Genomic DNA, 20259 nt, shown 5'->3' on the forward strand with positions numbered 1-20259 from the left:
TACCAGCACGTGACTGTAAAGTAAATCTTGCGCTCTAGCTTTGTTTGCTCTTCTTTTTCATTCATGTTTTTTTTGTATTACTGAAACTGAAACCTCCTACACGAAACAGTCTTATAACGTAAAAATAACAACGTAGGCATTATTTTGAAGTGAGACATTGGTGTCATTTCTTGTATTCCTTAATCCGTAGGTCAACGGTTACCATTATGGCTCCATTCGGATGGTTCTTGAAATGTTGCATAATAACGGAAGAGAAGTGACAACATAGTGTGGCATGGTATACAGATCCCATTGTAGTCCACCGAGATATTAAAAAAAAAAATCAGGTGGTCCGAGAACAAAACACTTTGAGAACCACTTCGTCAGATAGATAGATGGAAGAATGAACACATATACAGTACGGGTTTAGTTTGTAGGCAACTTTCTGACGGGGCTCGGCATGACCAGGTGGTTAAGGCGCTCGACTCGTAATCTGACGGTCGCGGGTTCGAATCCCCATCGCACCAGGCATGCTTGCCCTTTCAGCTATGAGGGATTTATAATGTTACGGTTAATCCCACTATTCGTTGATAAAAGAGTAGACCAAGAGTTGGCAGTGAGTGGTGATGACTTGCTGTCTTCCCTCTAGTCTTACACTGTTAAATTATAGACGGCTAGCGCAGACAGCCCTCGTGTAGCTTTGCGCGAAAGTAAAAAAAAACAAACCTTCTGAAGGTCGTTTTCACTACGATATAATGTTAGAAAAACAAAACTTTCAATTAAAAGTTACGAATAGCTTTGTTCTACTTTGTTGTGGAATTTCGCACAAAGCTACTTGAGGGCTATCTGTGCTAGCCGTCCCTAATTTAGCAGTGTAAGACTAGAGAAAAGGCAGCTAGTCATCACCACCCACCGCCAACTCTTGGGCTATTCTTTTACAAACGAATAGTGGGATTGACCGTAACATTATAACGCCCCCACAGCTGTGAGGGCGAGCCTGTTTGGCGCGACGCGGACGCGAACCCGCGACCGTCAGATTACGAGTCGAGCGCCTTAACCACCTGGCCATGCCAGGCCTTACGAATTTGTAGCAACGTTTGAACATTTAATTCATTATTTTTCACCGACTTATTTGCACTACCAGTAATGTTGAAAGAGGCCAACAGTAGCCAAGAGCAGTATGGTTGCTACGATCAACCAAGTTTGACTGTGGGGTGGGAGTGATCTCATAGGTGGCTCTTGAATTCAAGATGGCAGCGTCTAATAGACATAATCAGAGTTAGCTGTGAGATTAGAGCGAAACTAAAACCCAACTAGGGTGTCAGTATAGCTAGTTAAATATTCTTTTCTTGCATATATTGTAATACATTGTTTTGTTAGTTGAATAGCGTCACTGTTAACGATGCTTTCGGCCGTAAATCCAATATTATTTTAAGTAGTAAGGCTAGATTTGGAGATTTAGTTCTAAATACAAATTATTAGCTAACAACACAAAACGGTCTTTATAATAAAAGACAAATTACTGAAAATATAGTGTCAAAATATAACAGGCGTAACATAATGTCTGATGACAAATATAATTAATTACAGTCATGCTTCGCCAGTTTCTAAAAGGTATTCACACCATGACAAATGAAACATGGCTACACTGAATGATGGCCGTGTACATCGAGTGCAACCATACTATACAAGTATGTAGTCATCTTCGACAATCCATGGGAGTAGAACGTGTTCTAATATCCTAGTTGATATTATCTTGGTTCTTTAGCAGTCATAGTGAAATTCATGGGATGGTCATCTTTGGCTCACTGCGAATGAAACTATATAAAGAACCACTCCACAAGTTACTACATTTAAAACTACAAATACCTATAGGAAATAAATATATCTTAATAAATCAGTCACTAGCCTTTTAAAAACAAATCACTGATATTATTAACATTTATTGGAAATTTCATGGTTTCTAGATTCAACAGCTTTTTTGACACAAGCGTGTTAACCAACACATGAACAATCATAGCAGCCGGTAAGAATGTATTCAAAGCTCAAAATTAATATTGGTTAGTCAGACAATATCCTTTAACTGGTTATTTAAAAGAAAACCAAATTGTATAGGGCAGAAAAAATTTAACATTTCAGGCTTTTCAATAAGTATCATTTTTCAGATGTGATTTAATTTTTATATCAGATTCTAGGTGTTGTCTTTTGTTTGTTTGAATTTCGCGCAAAACTACATGATGGCTATCTGCGCTAGTCGTCCCTAATTTAGCAGTGTAAGACTAGAGGGAAGGCAGCTAGTCATCACCACCCACCGTTAACTCTAGGGCTACTCTTTTACCAACGAATAGTGGGACTGATCGTACATTATAACGACCCCATGGCTGAAAGGGCGAGCATGTTTGGTACGATAGGGATTCGAATCCGCGACACTCAGATTACGAGTCGAGTGACTTAACCCACCTGGCTATGCCGGACCGTCTTTCTCTTCTTTGTAAACACGTTTTTTTAAATTGCGTTATTTGATTATTTTCAACACAAGTTTCACAACTGTACTCCTTTCTTTTTATTTATCTTGTATTTACTCTTCTATTTTTGCTAAATAAAATATACAGTGTTGTGATGATCTGTTGAAAATTATAAATTATAATAAATTTTCACCTTAAAAATATTTAAATTATGTATTGTTTGTTTGTTTTTGGAATTTCGCACAAAGCTACTCGAGGGCTATCTGTGCTAGCCGTCCCTAATTTAGCAGTGTAAGACTAGAGGGAAGGCAGCTAGTCATCACCACCCACCGCCAACTCTTGGGCTACTCTTTTACCAACGAAAAGTGGGATTGACCGTCACATTATAACGCCCCCACGGCTGAAAGGGCGAGCATGTTTGACGCGACTCGGGCGCGAACCCGCGACCCTCAGATTACGAAGCGCACGCCTTAACGCGCTAGGCCTAAAATTATGTAAATGAGTACTTAGTTGTTAAATAAATATTAAGCCAGAACATTAAAAATTAGTTGTTTACAAACTTGAGTGTAGTACAAATACGACCAAATGTTAGAATATTTATTATAGGTATTAAATAATTATGAAAGTAAAAAAAATGTATGTTAAACCTACTTATTTTAAGTGTAAGAAGTAAACTTTCACTGAAGATGGGATTCGAACCCTACACAGACAAAACTCAATGAATTAACAGTAACCACTTGGTCACCTCATCTTTCATAAATATGTCATTATAATTTTTTTTTTCGTACAAAATCGAACTAGTTTTGAGAGAATAAGCGTCAGAGTATTATCACTAATCAAAGAAAACAAACTTCCAAAACAGTTTCTTGTATCCAGAAGCGTTGCTAGACGTTAGTACACGGAACCCGTGTCCCTAGCTGATGTCTTGAAAAATCAATAGAAAACCAAAGTCGATATCACACTGAAACGCCGAAAATTCCTGCGCCTATGAGTTCAAGCCTCGAATCTTATCAGTACTAAGCGACGCTTCTGGTTGTAGTAATGACGGCGTCACTAGGCACAGTGAGAAGGCTAATCGATGGCTTAAAGTTCAGTTTACTGATGTTTTCGCCATTTTATGTCTGCTTTAGTTGATAATTTTGCTTGTGGCCAAAGTTTTATAACAACTGGTGGCCTAACTCTTATAACAACTAATACTCAGCGTGTTTCAGGGTTTTTTATTAGTATAAAACACTGATCAAAGGAAATACTTAATTTCTCTCTTCAGAATTATTCACGGGACTCCATGAGTTATCAAGGTCACTGCATGTGGTATCTTTCAAAGAAAGTCATAGTAGTATGAATGACACAAAGAAAAAAGATTATGATCTGTTCAATGGCAGTCAACGTGATTTCCAGGAGGTATGACCCACTCCTTGTTGACACGAGAGTGGCCCTCAGTCAAATGGATGGTGTTTCCGCCTGGGGATGGTTTGTTTTTGAGTTTTGCGCAAAGCTACACGAGAGTTATCTGCGTTAATCGTCCCTAAGTTAGCAGTGTAAGACCAGAGGGAAGGAAACTAGTCATCACCACCCACCGCCAACTCTTGGGCTACTCTTTTACCAACGAATAGTGAAGCTAAATATCCAATAATATTACAAATACATACGCATACATGTTTTTCTGTAAGGTACAAAGTGGTTATTTGCAGCATCAAATATGAATTATCTCTCAAATTACGAGCGTATATCCAACTTATTTTTACCATTGAATCATATTCATTAATATTATGGTTTTTTTTCGTTAAGAGCACCCAGTGGAAAAATCAGATAAATCATTGTTTCTTTATATAATATACACAAGGGTACCAGGCCCGACATAGCCAGGTAGTTATTAGTTCTGCCAAGATCGGTTTAAAAGGTACTCAACATTGGATACAACGTGTTAAAATTTTGGCAAACCTAATATTTCCTAAATATAACTCTAGTCAGTGTACAGAAGGTTATTTTAGTTGAATTTCTATTAAAATAAATACCGAGAGCCTTGTTCAATAGAAACCAGTTTTTATTCCACCGACATTTTCTGAAGTAGGTCTATCATTGAAAAAAATAAAAAGTTATGAAATAGTTTAAAGAATTATTTTATTTGTAGACATGGTTTTATGTATACAGACAATAATGTACCTTGTCGTTGTTAACATATTACGTACGCATAATGAAAAATTACACCAGACCATTGAACATTTTAAAAAAGTAACTGTTATTAAAAAGATGAAACAAAACTATACAGATTAAAGTATATAATAAATATGGGTACCGAGTGGACTCGTAATATTTTATTCAGTAACTTTCCTCACAATAATATAACATATTCAAATATATTTAACAACTGACAATGCATTACACAATGAATGATCCAATTGCATTCATTTGTTACGTTACAATTTATTTTATCAAATATGAGAAACAAAATGTTTTCTTTTCAAAGTTCTCTTGGTTATACAGGGTGTTCGGAAAGTCCTTGTGCACTTATGTATTTATTAACAGACATGTTTCAATATAGAATACAAAAGGTAAATATGAATGACAATTATAAACAATGTTGAAAGTGACCCCCGTTGGCATCAATTCAGGCCTGGATCATTATTTTGTTTCTAACACTGCTAGCAGTAGCTGGCTTGAAATAGACTGAATAAAATATGATTACAAAACTGCACAGTGACTTTCCGAACACCCTGTATAATAAACTTATTTACCATAAAATGTCCCTTTAATAATAAAAAAATTCCAAAAATGTTTTTTTAGGTTCAAGCATTCAAAAACAATTAGGGTTAAGTAAGACTGGCTTTGTGTTAAAAAATTAAAACCAACATTTAACTTGCATAATTCTGAAATAAATATTAGAACTCGTAACTTATTGCTGTTAAAATCATAAGCATACTAATATACCTTCTTTCATGAATAATCTTTGAACAGTCTTAGAAGTTTAAGTGTTTTTGAATTTCACGCAAAGCTACACGAGGGCTATCTGTGTTAGCTGTCCCTAATTTACCCAGTGTAAGACTAGAGGGAAGGCAAATAGTCATTGCCATCCACTGCCAAATGTTGGGATACTCTTTTACTAATGAATAGTGGGACTGACCATCACATTATAATGTCCTCACAGGTGAAAGGGCGAGCATGTTTGGTGTAGCAGGGATTCGATCCCGTGACCCTCAGATTGCGAGTCGAGCACCCTAACCACCTGGGCATGCTGGACTAACAGTCTTACAAAATTGTTAAATCTGTGTTCCTGTAAAAGAATTAATAAATTTTAACTGCAAATGAAATAAAACATCAACTGGTTAAACTAATCTTTAACACAGTACAAAGGACATTAACTGATATGATAGCATATCTGGCATATCTTATCAAAGCAAGAAATGAAATACGAAAAGAAGAAAGCGATCTTGCCAAGTATTATCTGATGAAGGAAGAAATTTGGTCCGTTTGAAATTAAGCACAAAGCTATACAGTGGGATATCTATGTTTTACCCACCACGAGAAGTGAAACCTAGTTTTTAGCAGTTTAAGTTCAGAGGCACACTTTGGGGGCAATGGAAGAGAAATGAGATTAAAACTAGTTTTGTTTCGGTGAAAACTATACCTAGTATTCAATATCAATAAAATCAATACATTTTGTCCTACTATAGAAGTTTAGAAATAGTATGTTAAACATTTCCACCAAAAAAGAAAAACAAAAGTTATACTGAACAGTCAAGAATGAAACAGCAAACATTTTGGTGGAATGAAAAATTACAAATATTAATTTTGGAATATATTTATTGAAAGTAGCTATTTGTAGAATATTTCATGTGTATCTACTACAATACTAGGATTATAGACAAAAACAATCACAATAATTTAACCAATAAATCAATCTATCTCAGGACGGTTCGGACATGTATTACTACTTTTATTAATAAAGCAATTTGGTTTGGTTTGTTTTGAATTACGCGCAAGTCTACACGAGTAACTATCAGCGCTAGCCGTCCCTAGAGGGAAGGCAACTAGTCATCACCACCCATCGCCAACTCTTGGGCTATTCTTTTACCAACGAATGGTGGGATTGAACGTCACATTATAACACCTCCACGGCTGCAAAGAAGAGCATGTTTGGTGTAACAGGGATTCGAACCCGTGACCCTCAGATTACGAGTCGAGTGCCTTATTCATCTGGCCATGCCGGGCATAATAAAGCAGAGGACAATGTTTAGATGACTTAAGAAGTTCAAAACGTTGTTGTCTACTTTATTAGTAATATGTTAATACCCATACCAAACGTCTTGAGATACATTTTTACTTCACGTGGGTTTCTCGTCATCACGAAAAACTAATTAAATTTGTTACTAGAATAATTTTATTTGTGAATTATAAGATATTATCTGTTTTTGATCGGAAGTTATTTGTATTATAAAACTAGATGCATAATTTCAAACAAGTCCAAACAATAAAAGCACAAACCTTTCTGAATGTAATGGCATATTATTAAAGTTTATAAACTGATGCATGTTTGCGTTAACTACATCGTTTAAGGGTAACACTGACTGATGTATAATTTAATGGTGCAATTTCTGCAACATGCATTGGCTGAGGTATACCTTATATGGTGCAACACACATCCATTAACAGCTGCTCTGGATCGGGCACTTTAAGCAATGTACTTTGCAAGTTACAAAAGCTATCGTTACATCTGAGACAACACAACAACTGGATATTTTGCAGTTATCACCAGTAAAACTTTACAAACCAATCAAAGCTTTTTAAAAAAGTATTCTAGAATATTCCTAAATGTGTTTGACATGAACGAGTTTTATGGGACATGGAATTTGCTGAATGTACGAACATAAAAAAGGTCTCAAGCTATCTGCAAACAATATAAAAGAATTATGCACAATATGTTAAAAAGTGGACTAAAAATATCGTGCAATCTTTAAAACTAAACAATGTTTTTAATCAAAAGGAAATACATTATATCAATATGAAAAAAAATATATGTATTTATACATACATATATATCAAAACTTCACGTATTCATAAGTAATGGATATCAAACATATAGTAAACCACACAGTATCCTAATCCTTAATTTGTATTTAACAAGAATGAAGAAACGTTAAAGAAACAAAACTAGCTCTGCTTACAAAGAAACGCTCAACTCCTACGATGAGTTATGGGATTTTACTACAAAACTATGCATTATACCATCCACACTATGTTCAGTTATGGGAATCAAGCCCCATATTTAAGCATGTTTGCTCACTTACCGGGGGGCAGATGCACTGAAAACTAATGACAATCTTCATATAACACCTCTTTTTCTTTTCAAAAGTCAAAAGTTCAGCAGCAAACACAAGAACAACATCTAATTAAAGTGTCAGTTTCATACAGAATTAATTTGTTCTGTATTGTTTGTCATCTACAAAGTAGTTTTTATACTTCAACATGAAAAATACAAGATTTTCTTATCAGTAAAAACAGTTTCCATTACATTTTTTACCAAATAATGGCATTTCTATGCAATATTACAGCAAATTATAAAATTCAATCAAAATACACATCACGTAGGCTGCAATCCAATCAGAAATGTGCAAAGCAACAAGTCAGAAGGTGATGTTAATATTTCAAACCTTGAAAAAAAAGACAAAAATCTAAATTACACACTGCCATTAATACTGTATGTATATTCTAACATGATTAGAAGCTACATGTAAGATGTGCCTTAAATTAATTATGATGTATATTTTCTACATAATTAAATAATTAGTTATGTATGGTATCCCATAATTAGTACATTAGCCATGGAAATAATACTAAGACAAAAACTACAGAAATACTAAGGTCGCTAAAAAGAAAAACACAATAAAATAATTTGTAAGTCTATTTTGACAGCTCTTTCATTTGAAAATATATATATAATGCTTTTCAGCTAGATAAAGTGGTTAATTCCACTACTCCTATAGAAAGTCTTAAAAATATGAATAAAATCTAAGCCAAATAGGTTTTTAAAATTTAAAGATACTACATGTAAAGATTCAGCAAATGAATCATTTACCAATGAATAATCTACATGTCACTGAATGGATAGGTTTATGTTGTTATGAACATCCAAACATACAGTAATCTTTAAGATACAACTAAGAAGATCTCCCTAGCTTGTAAAAACGAAGTTAAGAACAAAAAGCTAACCCTAAATGTGGCAGTAAATAAATCAAGTAATATGCAGAAAAAAACACAAGGGGGTATGATCAACTGAAATATTTAATGTCATGAAGCTCAAAATGAGCTATTCAGAGCTTAGAAGATTAAAAGCATGTCCCATTCAGAATGAGATTTATAAGTATTTACATGCATGGCTTGACAGAACTTTAGGAATAACTAATTTAAATATCGTTTCATCCTTCATTGGACTAGGAGAACTTGTGGCTGTGATGATTCCTCACTTTTTTATCAACATTTGTAAAGTTGGTTTGAATCCACAGGTATATGAAAAACAATCAGTGGTTTATTTTGTAATAATTTTAAAATTATGAACATGAGAAACTGATGAGAGTACTTTGTAAACAATCACAGTTGTGCAAGGTTACCCAAAAGTTAGTAATAATTTTTAGTTATGAGATGTTATGGTTACATGTCATAATCTGAAAATTCAAGAACAGCAAAACTGATGTATTCTTCATTGTTACTAAACATAAGTAATGACGTACGTGTTTCAAATGTCTATTTCTGTTTGTGAGAGTATTATACTCCTATTATAAGAAATTCTGACAGTACATTTTTATTCTGGTCATGTTAGAAAGTGCATTAAAATAAAGACTATCATACATGACCACACAGTGTGTATCTGAGTTACACCCAATCCTGAAGGTGAAGATCTGCCCCAAAGAAGAAACTGCATGTTATTTTCCAGAAATTACGTTCATTTTTTTTTTACTTTTTCATTTAAAATTTCCCAGTTTGTACTCTTAAGTTTATACATTGTTCAATTCTACCTAATTACCAAGTTACGACACTTCCTAGATCACAAGTCCAATTTCTGTTTGTACACATTATACAATAACTGCTAAACCATGTAAAAATAAGTGCTTGCAAATGTAAAGTACCAAGTTGTTCATGATTGAGAAAATTATCACATCTTTGTTTTCTTTTGATAATTATTTTACAGCCCTCCATCTTGGGTATTACACATCTGTGGTAAAGAACAGGCATTAGTAAGATACAACAATGTTGTTTCAGGCATCTGTAAGATGGTATGCGTTCCTTGTTGGACAACTTCTTGAGCCGTTACAGTGACAGCTTCTACTCCTGCAGTTGAGAGTTGTTCCATGGAAATGGTCTGTAATTCTTCCAACTGAAAGGGTAATGCAGTGCTTAAGGTTACTATGGTTGAATCTCCCCTCGTTGATTTTAGGCTGTTCAACATTTTGAATGTCAGGCTTGCCATCTTTCCCACTGTTATGAACCTTTTGATGTCGATTCAGAGTGTACTGAGTGTTGAATTTTTTCCCGCAAGTATCGCACGAATAAGCACGAGGATTTTTATGAATTGTTTGTACGTGTTTTCTCTGTACTGATCGAGTTTTGAAAGATGCACCACAGATTTCGCACAGAAAGGTACGAACATTTGTGTGCACAGCTTGATGCTCGAACAAGTGGGACTGTGTACGGAAACTCTTGTCACAAATGGAACACCTAAAATGGAAATTAGCCCTCGTCTCCCGAGCGTCGTGAGTCAAGCGATGTTGTCGCAAAGCATCCCCACGCTTGAAGGCCTTCCCGCAGAGGTCACACAGGTATGGCCTTTTGTGAGAGTGAACGTTATTCACGTGACGTACAAGATGTTCTTTTCTCCAGGTTCTGTAACAGCAGTGTTCGCACTTGTGGCTGGACTGTGAGACGTGCGTCTTGACATGTCGTTCGTATCTGTGAGGAAAGTTTGTCCGATACGAGCAATGAGAACAGTGCAAAACCTGTGGAAGAGGAAACCCGCATTTGCCATGAAACTGTTGTTTGCACACTAACACACACACACACTAACTATTCTGTTAATAACACACTGACTTATGCTGAGACAAGCTAAAATGCATTTTGTTATAGTGATGGTTACTTTGTGTACTTTTAAAACATGGTAGTGAATAATAATATTTACCTATACGGTTGGAAGAATCTTCTATAATAATCTGAGTAATAATTCTTAAAATATCTCTTTAACCAATTGTTAAAAAATTTATACATTCATTTACACAAAATATCTTTACATCAGTGATAACAATTTCAAGAGATAAACAAACTTCTTTCACTGCTTGAAGTGTTAGTAAGAAACTTTGCTCTCGAACCAATAGCTCCAGCCACCATCACCGATACAACTAATCTTAAGTCTACGATTATCCTGTATTTAATGCTATAGTAGCATATATATATTTAAATTAATGAACCTGTAATATACATGCATAGATACATGCTCATTTTTGTAGTAAATGGAGATGTCACACTTGGAACACCATTTCAATTTTCACCTTGCAATGGTGGAAGCTGCATGTAGGTATACTGAAGCATAGTTAATTAAGGAAAATTATTAGTAAAACAATAGTTTTACTCAACAGTGAGGAATTGATCATAATCTATCCATTTTATGGAAAGTTTCAAAAACATATCCTACTATTAACTCTTTCATTGTAATATTTATAAAAAAACAACCCTCCCTGGATATACAGTAAAAACTGGAGAACTAGGACAAGTTTAAAATGGATACTGTATTTCTGGTGGTTAAAAAAAATTACAAACTCACATGGCAGCGACCTATAAAAGGGCATTATGTGCACATGGCAATAGAGAAGTTAAATTTAAGTATACGAACAATATTTATACTCCTATAATTCATAAATTATCCTCTTATGAAAAATACATCATTATTTTTGGACTGCCTTGAGCAAGTTTGTTGTCACATTTTCAAACAGAGTGATAAGAACTCGATAGATTAACTTTATTATTAAGATAGCACTAGAACAAGTTATGGATGTGTACTCAGGCTTTTAAATTCTTTAACAAATTTACCACATTGGAACTTGAAAATAACTCTTACATAAAAGAAAATATTTACATTATAGTAATATATGTAGGCAAAATAGGCATACTTAGAGTAAAGTTATGGCAATAAAATATAAACCATTTTCATATGGTAACCTAAGTCTAATTATAAATTACGTTCTAACAATTTAGTAACTAATTAATAATTAAATTTATAGACTAGTGATCACGACAATAAGTATATATTTACAATCACATATAAATAAACACACAAACAAATATCCATACACGTACCAACATCTACAAATTTAAATTCAGCAAATGAATTTTCAGTTTTTTTCATTTTGATCTCTTGTTTATGATTTAATTTGAAAAGTTACTTTGCTTTGTTTCTGGTAATTATTACTTAACCCTTTAAACTTGTTTTATATCTGACTGTAAAATTGGCTATGAAAAAGTATTAGAATTAATCACACAACTTGCTAAACATGTTAAGTATGTTCCCATTAAACTAAATACAAAGATACGAGTCTTTCAACAAGGCATTGAAAAGCAAATAATATTGAAAAAATATGCAATTACTTCATTAAAAATAATATAATAAAAAGGAGATATATATGTAAACATACATGACAAAAGACAAAATATTACGTTCAAATATCAAATATCTGCATATTATTATGAAGCAGTGCCACAGTTTTGTTTAAATGGCAAGGAAAAGAGTTCCTTGTATAAATAGTAATGAAACACAATTATTTGGCTTTTAAACCTTTCTCAAGGTACTAGAATAAATTAAAGGACATCACCTACTCAAAATTAGGTGTTGGATATAAATCTCTTAAATGCTACATAACTAAAAAAGTTGTTGACTGTATAAAGTTTTATGTGAAACTTGCTGCTTTAGGAGTAAAAACTTTACACACATTTTTTTCTTGGTAACAATTTATTGTTTGAAATTGTGAAAACAGTTGTAATCTTACGACTTTGTTTAAACAATTTATTGAAATTATAAAACACAAAAACCTCTAGAAGACAAAAACTGTTCCTGAATAGGTGTAAATAAAGCTTACTAAAGCTGAATGTACTGTAATAAGCATCAATACACAGACATCAAGAAAGAGTTTTGTCTTGCTAATATTCTGTGAGGAAACTATGTGTGATTGGATAAAAACACTGTACAAATTAGGTGAAAGGAGATGATGATTAGTCTACATACTGTGTTAACAGCTGGTACAAACTGTGAGAGAATATGTCAAATTTCTTATATGAACCACAGTAAAATTAGGTTAATATTGAAAATGGCAAAAACAAGAGGAAATAACTTAGGAAGGCTAATATATTACACTCAAAATACATTTGAAAACTAGCAGAACCAAAAACAGTTAGAGAGTTTGCCACTTGTTGGTGCAAAAATTAAACTACTATATGTGTTATAAACATCCTATGAACTTATTCAGGATAAAGATCTGCTGGGTTAAGAGTTGTTTAGGAACTATGAACATGCCCCCTAAAAGTGGTAAAATAAAATTATTATGATTTTATGGGTAACACAGAAATCTGTATATTTTGCCTTAATAAAACAGAGGCAAATATTTTTCCAAACACCCACATTTTTTTTTTTGCACTCTCAATAAAGAATCCAAAAATTATTTAATTTTTCACCCTGTCTGAGAGTCAACAATGCAGCACCTGAGAAACACCCAACAGCCATGAAATAACATCTTTATTTTTCCTTTCATTTCCATTTTCTGTCTTTTTTTCATAAATAAAAAAAAACACTTCTTTAATTTTCAGAATATTTTATTTATGTGGAAAAATAATTACCTCTATAATAAACGATTTTATTGTATATACAGATATAATATAAACATTGATAATAGCAGAAAAGAGATTTGAAAAGTTTTTTTTTTTCCCCTTACCTGTGCTGTTTTTCTCTTCTGGCTAACTGTGCAGTGTCTAAGTCTACAGTGTCTGAGAAGAAGTTTCAGTTCATCAGTCTGATAAGTACACTGGCTACACTTGTGTATTGTACTGCTATGAGCTATTTCATGTCGTCGCAGGTGGCTCAAACGAAGAGTGGTAAAGGAGCACTCGTTACATTTGTACAAAGTCTTCAGCTAGGGAAAGAAACATCATCCTTAGACTGATGTGCATGGTCCAAAAATGTAATTAGTATAAATAATATTTAAATTCACAACATGATTTGTAAGCAGAATGGTATTCCTATGTTTCATGTTTCAAGAGTATTTTGGTCAGTCTTCTTGTATCAAAAAAAAACTTGTATTATATAGTCTTCAATAAATACCACTACACTTACAAACTGTCACTTATTAATGTATCTCAGGACTGCTGGTATGGGTATTAACACTTTTACTAATAAAGCAGAGAACAACGTTAAGACCTGGTGATGACCTAAGAAGGTTGAAACGTTGTTGTCTGCTTTATTAGTAAATGTGTTAATATCCATACCAGTCATCCTGAGATATGTTTTTACTTCAAGAGGGTTTCTTGTCATCACAAATTGTCACTTATTAATTTAGTACTGTATTGTTAACGTGTTAGGCACAAACTTGATGCTGTGAATTCATTCACTGAAACAAGTAAAAATGAAATAAAATGAAAATATATCTAAATATCAATCTAAGCTTATGAAGTGGTAATTTTTGTGTGTGTGTGTGTGTACTAGTAAGACCTGAAAATATCTTGAAAGGTGACCCTCTATCAAATTAAACCTTCAGAAACAATGTTACAATTAAAATTATTTTTGGAATATATTAGAAATTTATGTTTTTATGCAGTTCTAATAATTCTGTTATGGAGGTAAAGTAGCAATTAACTTTCCAGTAATTATGAGTAGTACAAAAAACATTAAATCAATTTAATTACAGAAACAATATAATTTTAAAAATACTCAAAGTTTAAAGCATGAAACATGATTAACAAGTGGACTAATCTGATTAACATTTAATTACTGATCTCACTACTGTCTAATGCCACCAATAACATGATATAACTACTGAGTAACTCAGATAATTATTGATTGCTATCAATCAGAGTTAACTTTTCATAACTCAAACTCTTCCATATTCTGGTTTGTGTTTACCTTTTCGTGGATGGCTTTGTGTTTGTTGAAATGGCTCATTCTTTTTGTCTTAAACGAGCACACGTCACAGAAGTATTTAAAGGGGGTGGTGAGCTCATAAAGCTTCCATTGAGATTTCTTTCCTTTCTGAAATTCTCTGATGGGCTTCCTCGAAGGAAGTTGAGATTCTAGAGTGTCATCATGTTTTGTAACATCTCTCAGTGGCTTATGATTTTGTTGTAGTTGATGGTTAATTGAATCAATGGCTAATGGGCTTTGGTCTGAGTTGTTTTGGTGATAATCATTCGAATGTAGTTCTTCAAGAAATAAATCTTCTTCTGATGTCTGAACATTAACTATAGTTTCACTGAGTGGTACCAACTCATCATGCTGTTTGAATTGAGACAATTCATTAGCTCCACATGATGTATGATTACTTGTTAGAACGTACGATGCAAGCACTGCTGTATCAGTTACTTGTAAATTCTCACCACGCTCCACATCAGAGTTAAATTCTGTCATAAAAACTTGACAAAGTTTATTGTACACACCCACAACAGAATGCCAACTACCACAGATTGTCTGTTCTGTATCTGTTTTCATAACATTTAAATCTGAAAATTCAGGAGATTTCAAAATTTCTTGAACTTTTTCGTACGACTTTTCTAAGATCTTGGAAGAAAAGGTAGCTTTTACTTCCGTAAAAATCTGTAATCAGATGAAGATACAAACGTTTCTCTTTTACCTAAAAACCTGATGATTTAAGTAAACTTTTTCTTTCATTAAGTTTAAAGAAATTACTATTTCAAAGGTTCTTAACTTAATAATTCTAAAAAAACATATTATTCATCAATTTTAGAAAAAACAAATTTTACATGATCTTGTATTATGAACTCCTGTACGTTTTTAAAACCTCATATTCATGGTCATGTCACTGTCCTAAAAGGCTATTTTCAATAAAAAACAATAATTTGATTGACTACCTGCTATTCTCTGGATTAAACATACAATAATTTATAGCTTAACTTGTGTCAGTAAATTACCTTTTACTGATTTAGACATATACCTTGTCATAACATACTTTACAAAATGCAGTTCTTAAACAAATCTTAAAATGTTTTTGATATGTTTGAAGAGCTGTGCCCCACCTCCATTTGAGATATAGTTTTATCATTTTTATATAAATTCTACACACATTCCAAACTAGCTTTGACCACCCATTTCCAATAAACAATTTCATGAACCCTGCTGCCACGACCATAAATTATCATTGTGGAATATAGAGATAACAATTAAATATGGTACTTTCACAGCAGCTGTACTATACATCCATTTTTACTTCTATCATTATGAACAGTTCATATAAAATTATATCTACAGACATTTTTAGTAATCTTCTGAAGTAGCTAATTAGAAGCATATACCACTGCATGGACACAAAATTACAAACAATACATCACCATCAAATTAAACTTTAAAATAAGCCACTGTTAATAAGAAAATACCATTTCTAGCTGGTACCATAATAACCAAACTAGCAAACATTATTGAAAACACAAGAAAGCTGTTTCTAACAATTAGAATATCAATATACAGTTAATTGAACAAGTTTTTCTAATATTATGATACATGTGAATGGTGATTCACTAAATAAAGCTCATTTAAATTTTACAACATACCAAAAACAAATGTCACCACATTTAACCAGTGCTAGTTAATTAATATGAATAAATATGTTCCCATGTACTGTTCATTCAAAAGATATTTTATTGTTGCTAACACTAAATTCAAATTGTACATCCACAGATATGTATTAACAGAAATAAGATGCGTTAAGACATATACACATGAAAAAGGAAAGACCTAAGACGTATTAAAAGAACTAAAACATGTTATTGTTCAAAGACTGTTTGTTCACCTAAAAAATAGAGAATACTTAAACTGACTTAGATTCTAATTACAACATGTAGGATCTTATTCTGGTCTACCTTGTTGTAGCCATCTATTCCATTTTCATTATAAGAAAGATTTCCAAAATGGTCTGTACTTCCCATCTTCAGAGAGTCAAACAATAGTTTGTCAATCTTCCAAACCACTGCAGGATACACAACATAAACAAATATATGAAACCTCAAACTGTGATACTAGTTATGTACCTACACAGATTATTTCAGAACAAACATGGAATACTTTTTTGTTTTATCAAACATGACACGTTAATTTACATAGTGTTTGATTAATTAGCATATGTTTGGATTTATTAATGTGCATAAGTTGAAATTATATATCAGGATTAATTCTTATGTTGAATAAACTGGTAGTAAATGTTTGGATTCATTTGTCTGTTACATAGTTTGGTAGCACTTGTCCAAATTAACTTATACAATGTAAAGCCTCATTAAATGATATGCTGCATAGACTGGTAACATATGTCAAGATTAATTACATATACATATATAAGACCTAAGACCTTATTGTATTTTGTATTTTTGGTAAAACTAATTGGCAATTCACTTTCACTTATTAACCAATTATCTGAGCATTTGAATATTAACAGTAATGCCTACTTTCACTTTTTAAACCTAACTAAGTTCAGCTCTGCTATTTTGCAACATATTTACATTGATGACATAGCAAGATTAATTTATATGTTCTATAGACAGGTATCATATGTCAAGATTAATTTGTATGTTGTATAGACTAGTAACATATGTCAGGATTAATTTGTATGTTGTATAGACTAGTAACATATGTCAGGATTAATTTGTATGTTGTATAGACTGGTATCATATGATAAAATTAATTTGTATATTGTGTATGCTGGTATTATGTTAAAATTTCTTTGTTGTATAGACTGCTAACATATGTCAAGATTAATTTGTATGTTGTACAGACTGGTATCATATGTCAGGATTGATTTGTATGTTGTACAGACTGGTATCATATGTCAGGATTAATTTGTATGTTGTAAAGTCCAATGCCAAACATCCAGACACAAGTTCAAGAAATGTTTGAGCAAATTAAGAGATCTTAATCCTCATAAGATAACCCTTCCATCCCTGGAATCATCCTAGTTGTCCTTCTCGGAACATTTTGTAATAACTCAATATCCTTTCTAGGATATAGTAATCTAGGTTACACATAATAATCCCAGTGATGACTAAGTAATGATTATTATAATTCCTTCTTCTGATTTGTAACTGATATTTTTAAAAATGCTATTAGGTTTACTCACTTTACTAGTACTAAAAACTCATTACATTAGGTTACATATGCTTTCAAAATAAAAGTAATAATGTTAACAAAAACTACACAAAGCCCATTATCAAATATGCCATTTAAACATTCAACAAAGTTCAACACTGCCCATTCAAATATTTTTCTAATTTTGTATGAAACTGTAAAGCACAGCCTCACAATGTAATACAAATAACCTAAGCTTATTTTCAAATTCCTTAACACTAGAACTTAGAAGCCAATAAACATATGGAAAATATTCAAACACTCAAATGAAACTCTTTCAATCTCAGTTTAATTTAAAAATATTACTAAATGTACTACTGCAAGATCCCCAAAAGTGGTTTGTTTTTAAAGTAAATAAAAACAACACTGACAATTTTTTCCTCTAAAGTTCATGTCTTGCCATGTCGTAGCTTACAGAGTTTATAATTCTTCTCATGATTCATGGCATGTGCACATTTTACTGATGTTACAACAGCACAAAGAGCAATTTTAAGTATCCCTCATGTGACAATTTTAGTGCCTATTGACTGACTGGCAGTCAACATATTAATCTAATGTGGTGCAAATGGTTAATACAGGTAAATACTTCAGGTGGCCTTTCGTCCCCTTTTGGTAAAACTAATTGGCAATTCACTTTCACTTATTAGCCAATTATCTGAGCATTTGAATATTAACAGTAATGCACACTTTCACTTTTTAAACCTAACTAATTAAGTTCAGCTCTGCTACTTTGCAACATATTTACATTGATGACATTTATTATTAGATCATTTGTTGAAACTCTTCTATACTTCTCATCTTAATAACCTCTTAATTATTAATAAATGTTAGTTAGTTGTTCGTAGAACGTCTCTAAATTGTAAATATACTATAACACTATAACAGTAGTCGTACTATTAAAATAACTTGTATTGTTGTAATACTATCATGCCACTACAATATATTAATAATTGTATGTGTAATAACTGTTTTTAAGTGTTATTAGCAAAACTAATTAAAAGCAAAATAATACAGCGTTAATATAAATCAATAACAAACATTTAGGCCTACATAATTTATAAATAATTACTATTTTTTACCTTCTTTTGTACACCATCTACCACAATACTATTTTCTTTACACAAATGTTTCTTACTTTTCCGCAAGGGGGGAAATATAAATATTTATTATATATATTATAATAATATCTCATACGAACATCCAATCATATAAACATAATTTCAGGTTTATTTAGAGTCATGATTTGTTATTGTTGAATACCCAACTCAAATTAAAGATTTTTTAATGATATTTTTTATAACATTTTCAAAAACAAACAAACTTTATGTGCAACAGTAACAGTATCAGAGGCGTGTGACGATTTGTCCTGAGGGAGGAAATAAAAGCATAAAAGTTGGATTATAAAATATAATTAAAAAATTACAGAACCATTAATAAAATCAATTACTTTTAGTTATATTTAAGAGTAAGTAATTCCAAATAAAAATAAAAACAAGACATATTCGGCTACTTACTTTATTTGAATGTAAATTCCATCTTCTTTCAATTTGATATTATAAATGTATTACATCTTCATAGAAACTATTGGTCTTTATTTAATCAAGAAGCTTTTCTCAATTGCGATTAACGCTAAACTTATAGGTCCTTCTTGTCGTTGTGCATTTCTCGTGTAGCTGTGCAATCTTATTAAATGAGAGAAAGAACACTCAACCGAAGAATTGGTGTCTGGAAGAGTTAAGATTAACTCACACAGACTTGAAATTGCCGCAGGGTTGCATCTAACTTGGAATTTCGTAAACAATAAAGTAATTCATTCACTGCTTTCCATTTCAAATCAGCGTCAGTGTAAAAAAAACCGAAGGTTCACTTTTCAAGTGATGAATAGCAAAGTATTCTCCATATTATTTCCCAATGATTTTAATACTAATTCAGGAAATATTTTTTGTTTTCTTCCTGTTTTTGCAGCGTCAAGAAGCTCAAGGAATGCTATGTTTTCAAGCTTTGAAACATAATTTCAATTTGGCCGCAAATTGCATCCAAAATTTTATCAAATAACGTTTTGTATGTTATTTTAATGTCTTCTCCGGGATCATTTTTTATTTGTTTAGTCGAGAGTATAATCCATCGACTGCTATAAAAATTCATCAAAACCGTTTCTCTATCTCTTCTTTTTTTTTGTAGAATAGTCACTATTTTATTTAATTCTTTCATACAATAGGATATTGTCAAATATCCTATTCTGTAGAACATACAATATAACATTTGTTTATGATAAAATACTGGCAAATGTATTCAATAAAAAACTTAACTCAAAATTTCTGAGATTCGATTAAAGTGCTTGAACACAGGTATAGGTTTCAGTATCCCAGTTGCCAAAATTATCAACACTATTTTGAAATAAGTCAACGAGTTCTTCCTTTTATTTCAAAACAGTCAGGGCTACTG

General features: G+C 32.4%; 1 protein-coding gene across 2 annotated transcripts; it reads right to left on the reverse strand.

Annotated features, from left to right (window-relative positions):
* Positions 1-4548: 4548 nt before the first annotated feature.
* On the reverse strand, positions 4549-18949 carry LOC143233552 (uncharacterized). Of its 2 annotated transcripts, none has more exons than XM_076469887.1 (5): positions 18894-18949; positions 16560-16666; positions 14593-15279; positions 13409-13606; positions 4549-8092 (listed from the first exon to the last, which is right to left on the reverse strand). In XM_076469887.1, the coding sequence occupies exons 2-5, from the start codon at positions 16623-16625 to the stop codon at positions 8087-8089; spliced, it is 957 nt and encodes a 318-aa protein (XP_076326002.1). In that variant the 5' UTR covers positions 16626-16666; positions 18894-18949; the 3' UTR covers positions 4549-8086. The 2 variants fall into 2 exon arrangements, with proteins under 2 accessions (XP_076326002.1, XP_076326001.1); XM_076469886.1 differs by having other exon boundaries at positions 4549-10432.
* Between the last annotated feature and the right edge of the window lie 1310 nt (positions 18950-20259).

Source organism: Tachypleus tridentatus, chromosome 12, assembly GCF_004210375.1.
Source record: "Tachypleus tridentatus isolate NWPU-2018 chromosome 12, ASM421037v1, whole genome shotgun sequence".
Classification (NCBI taxonomy): Eukaryota; Metazoa; Arthropoda; class Merostomata; order Xiphosura; family Limulidae; genus Tachypleus; species Tachypleus tridentatus.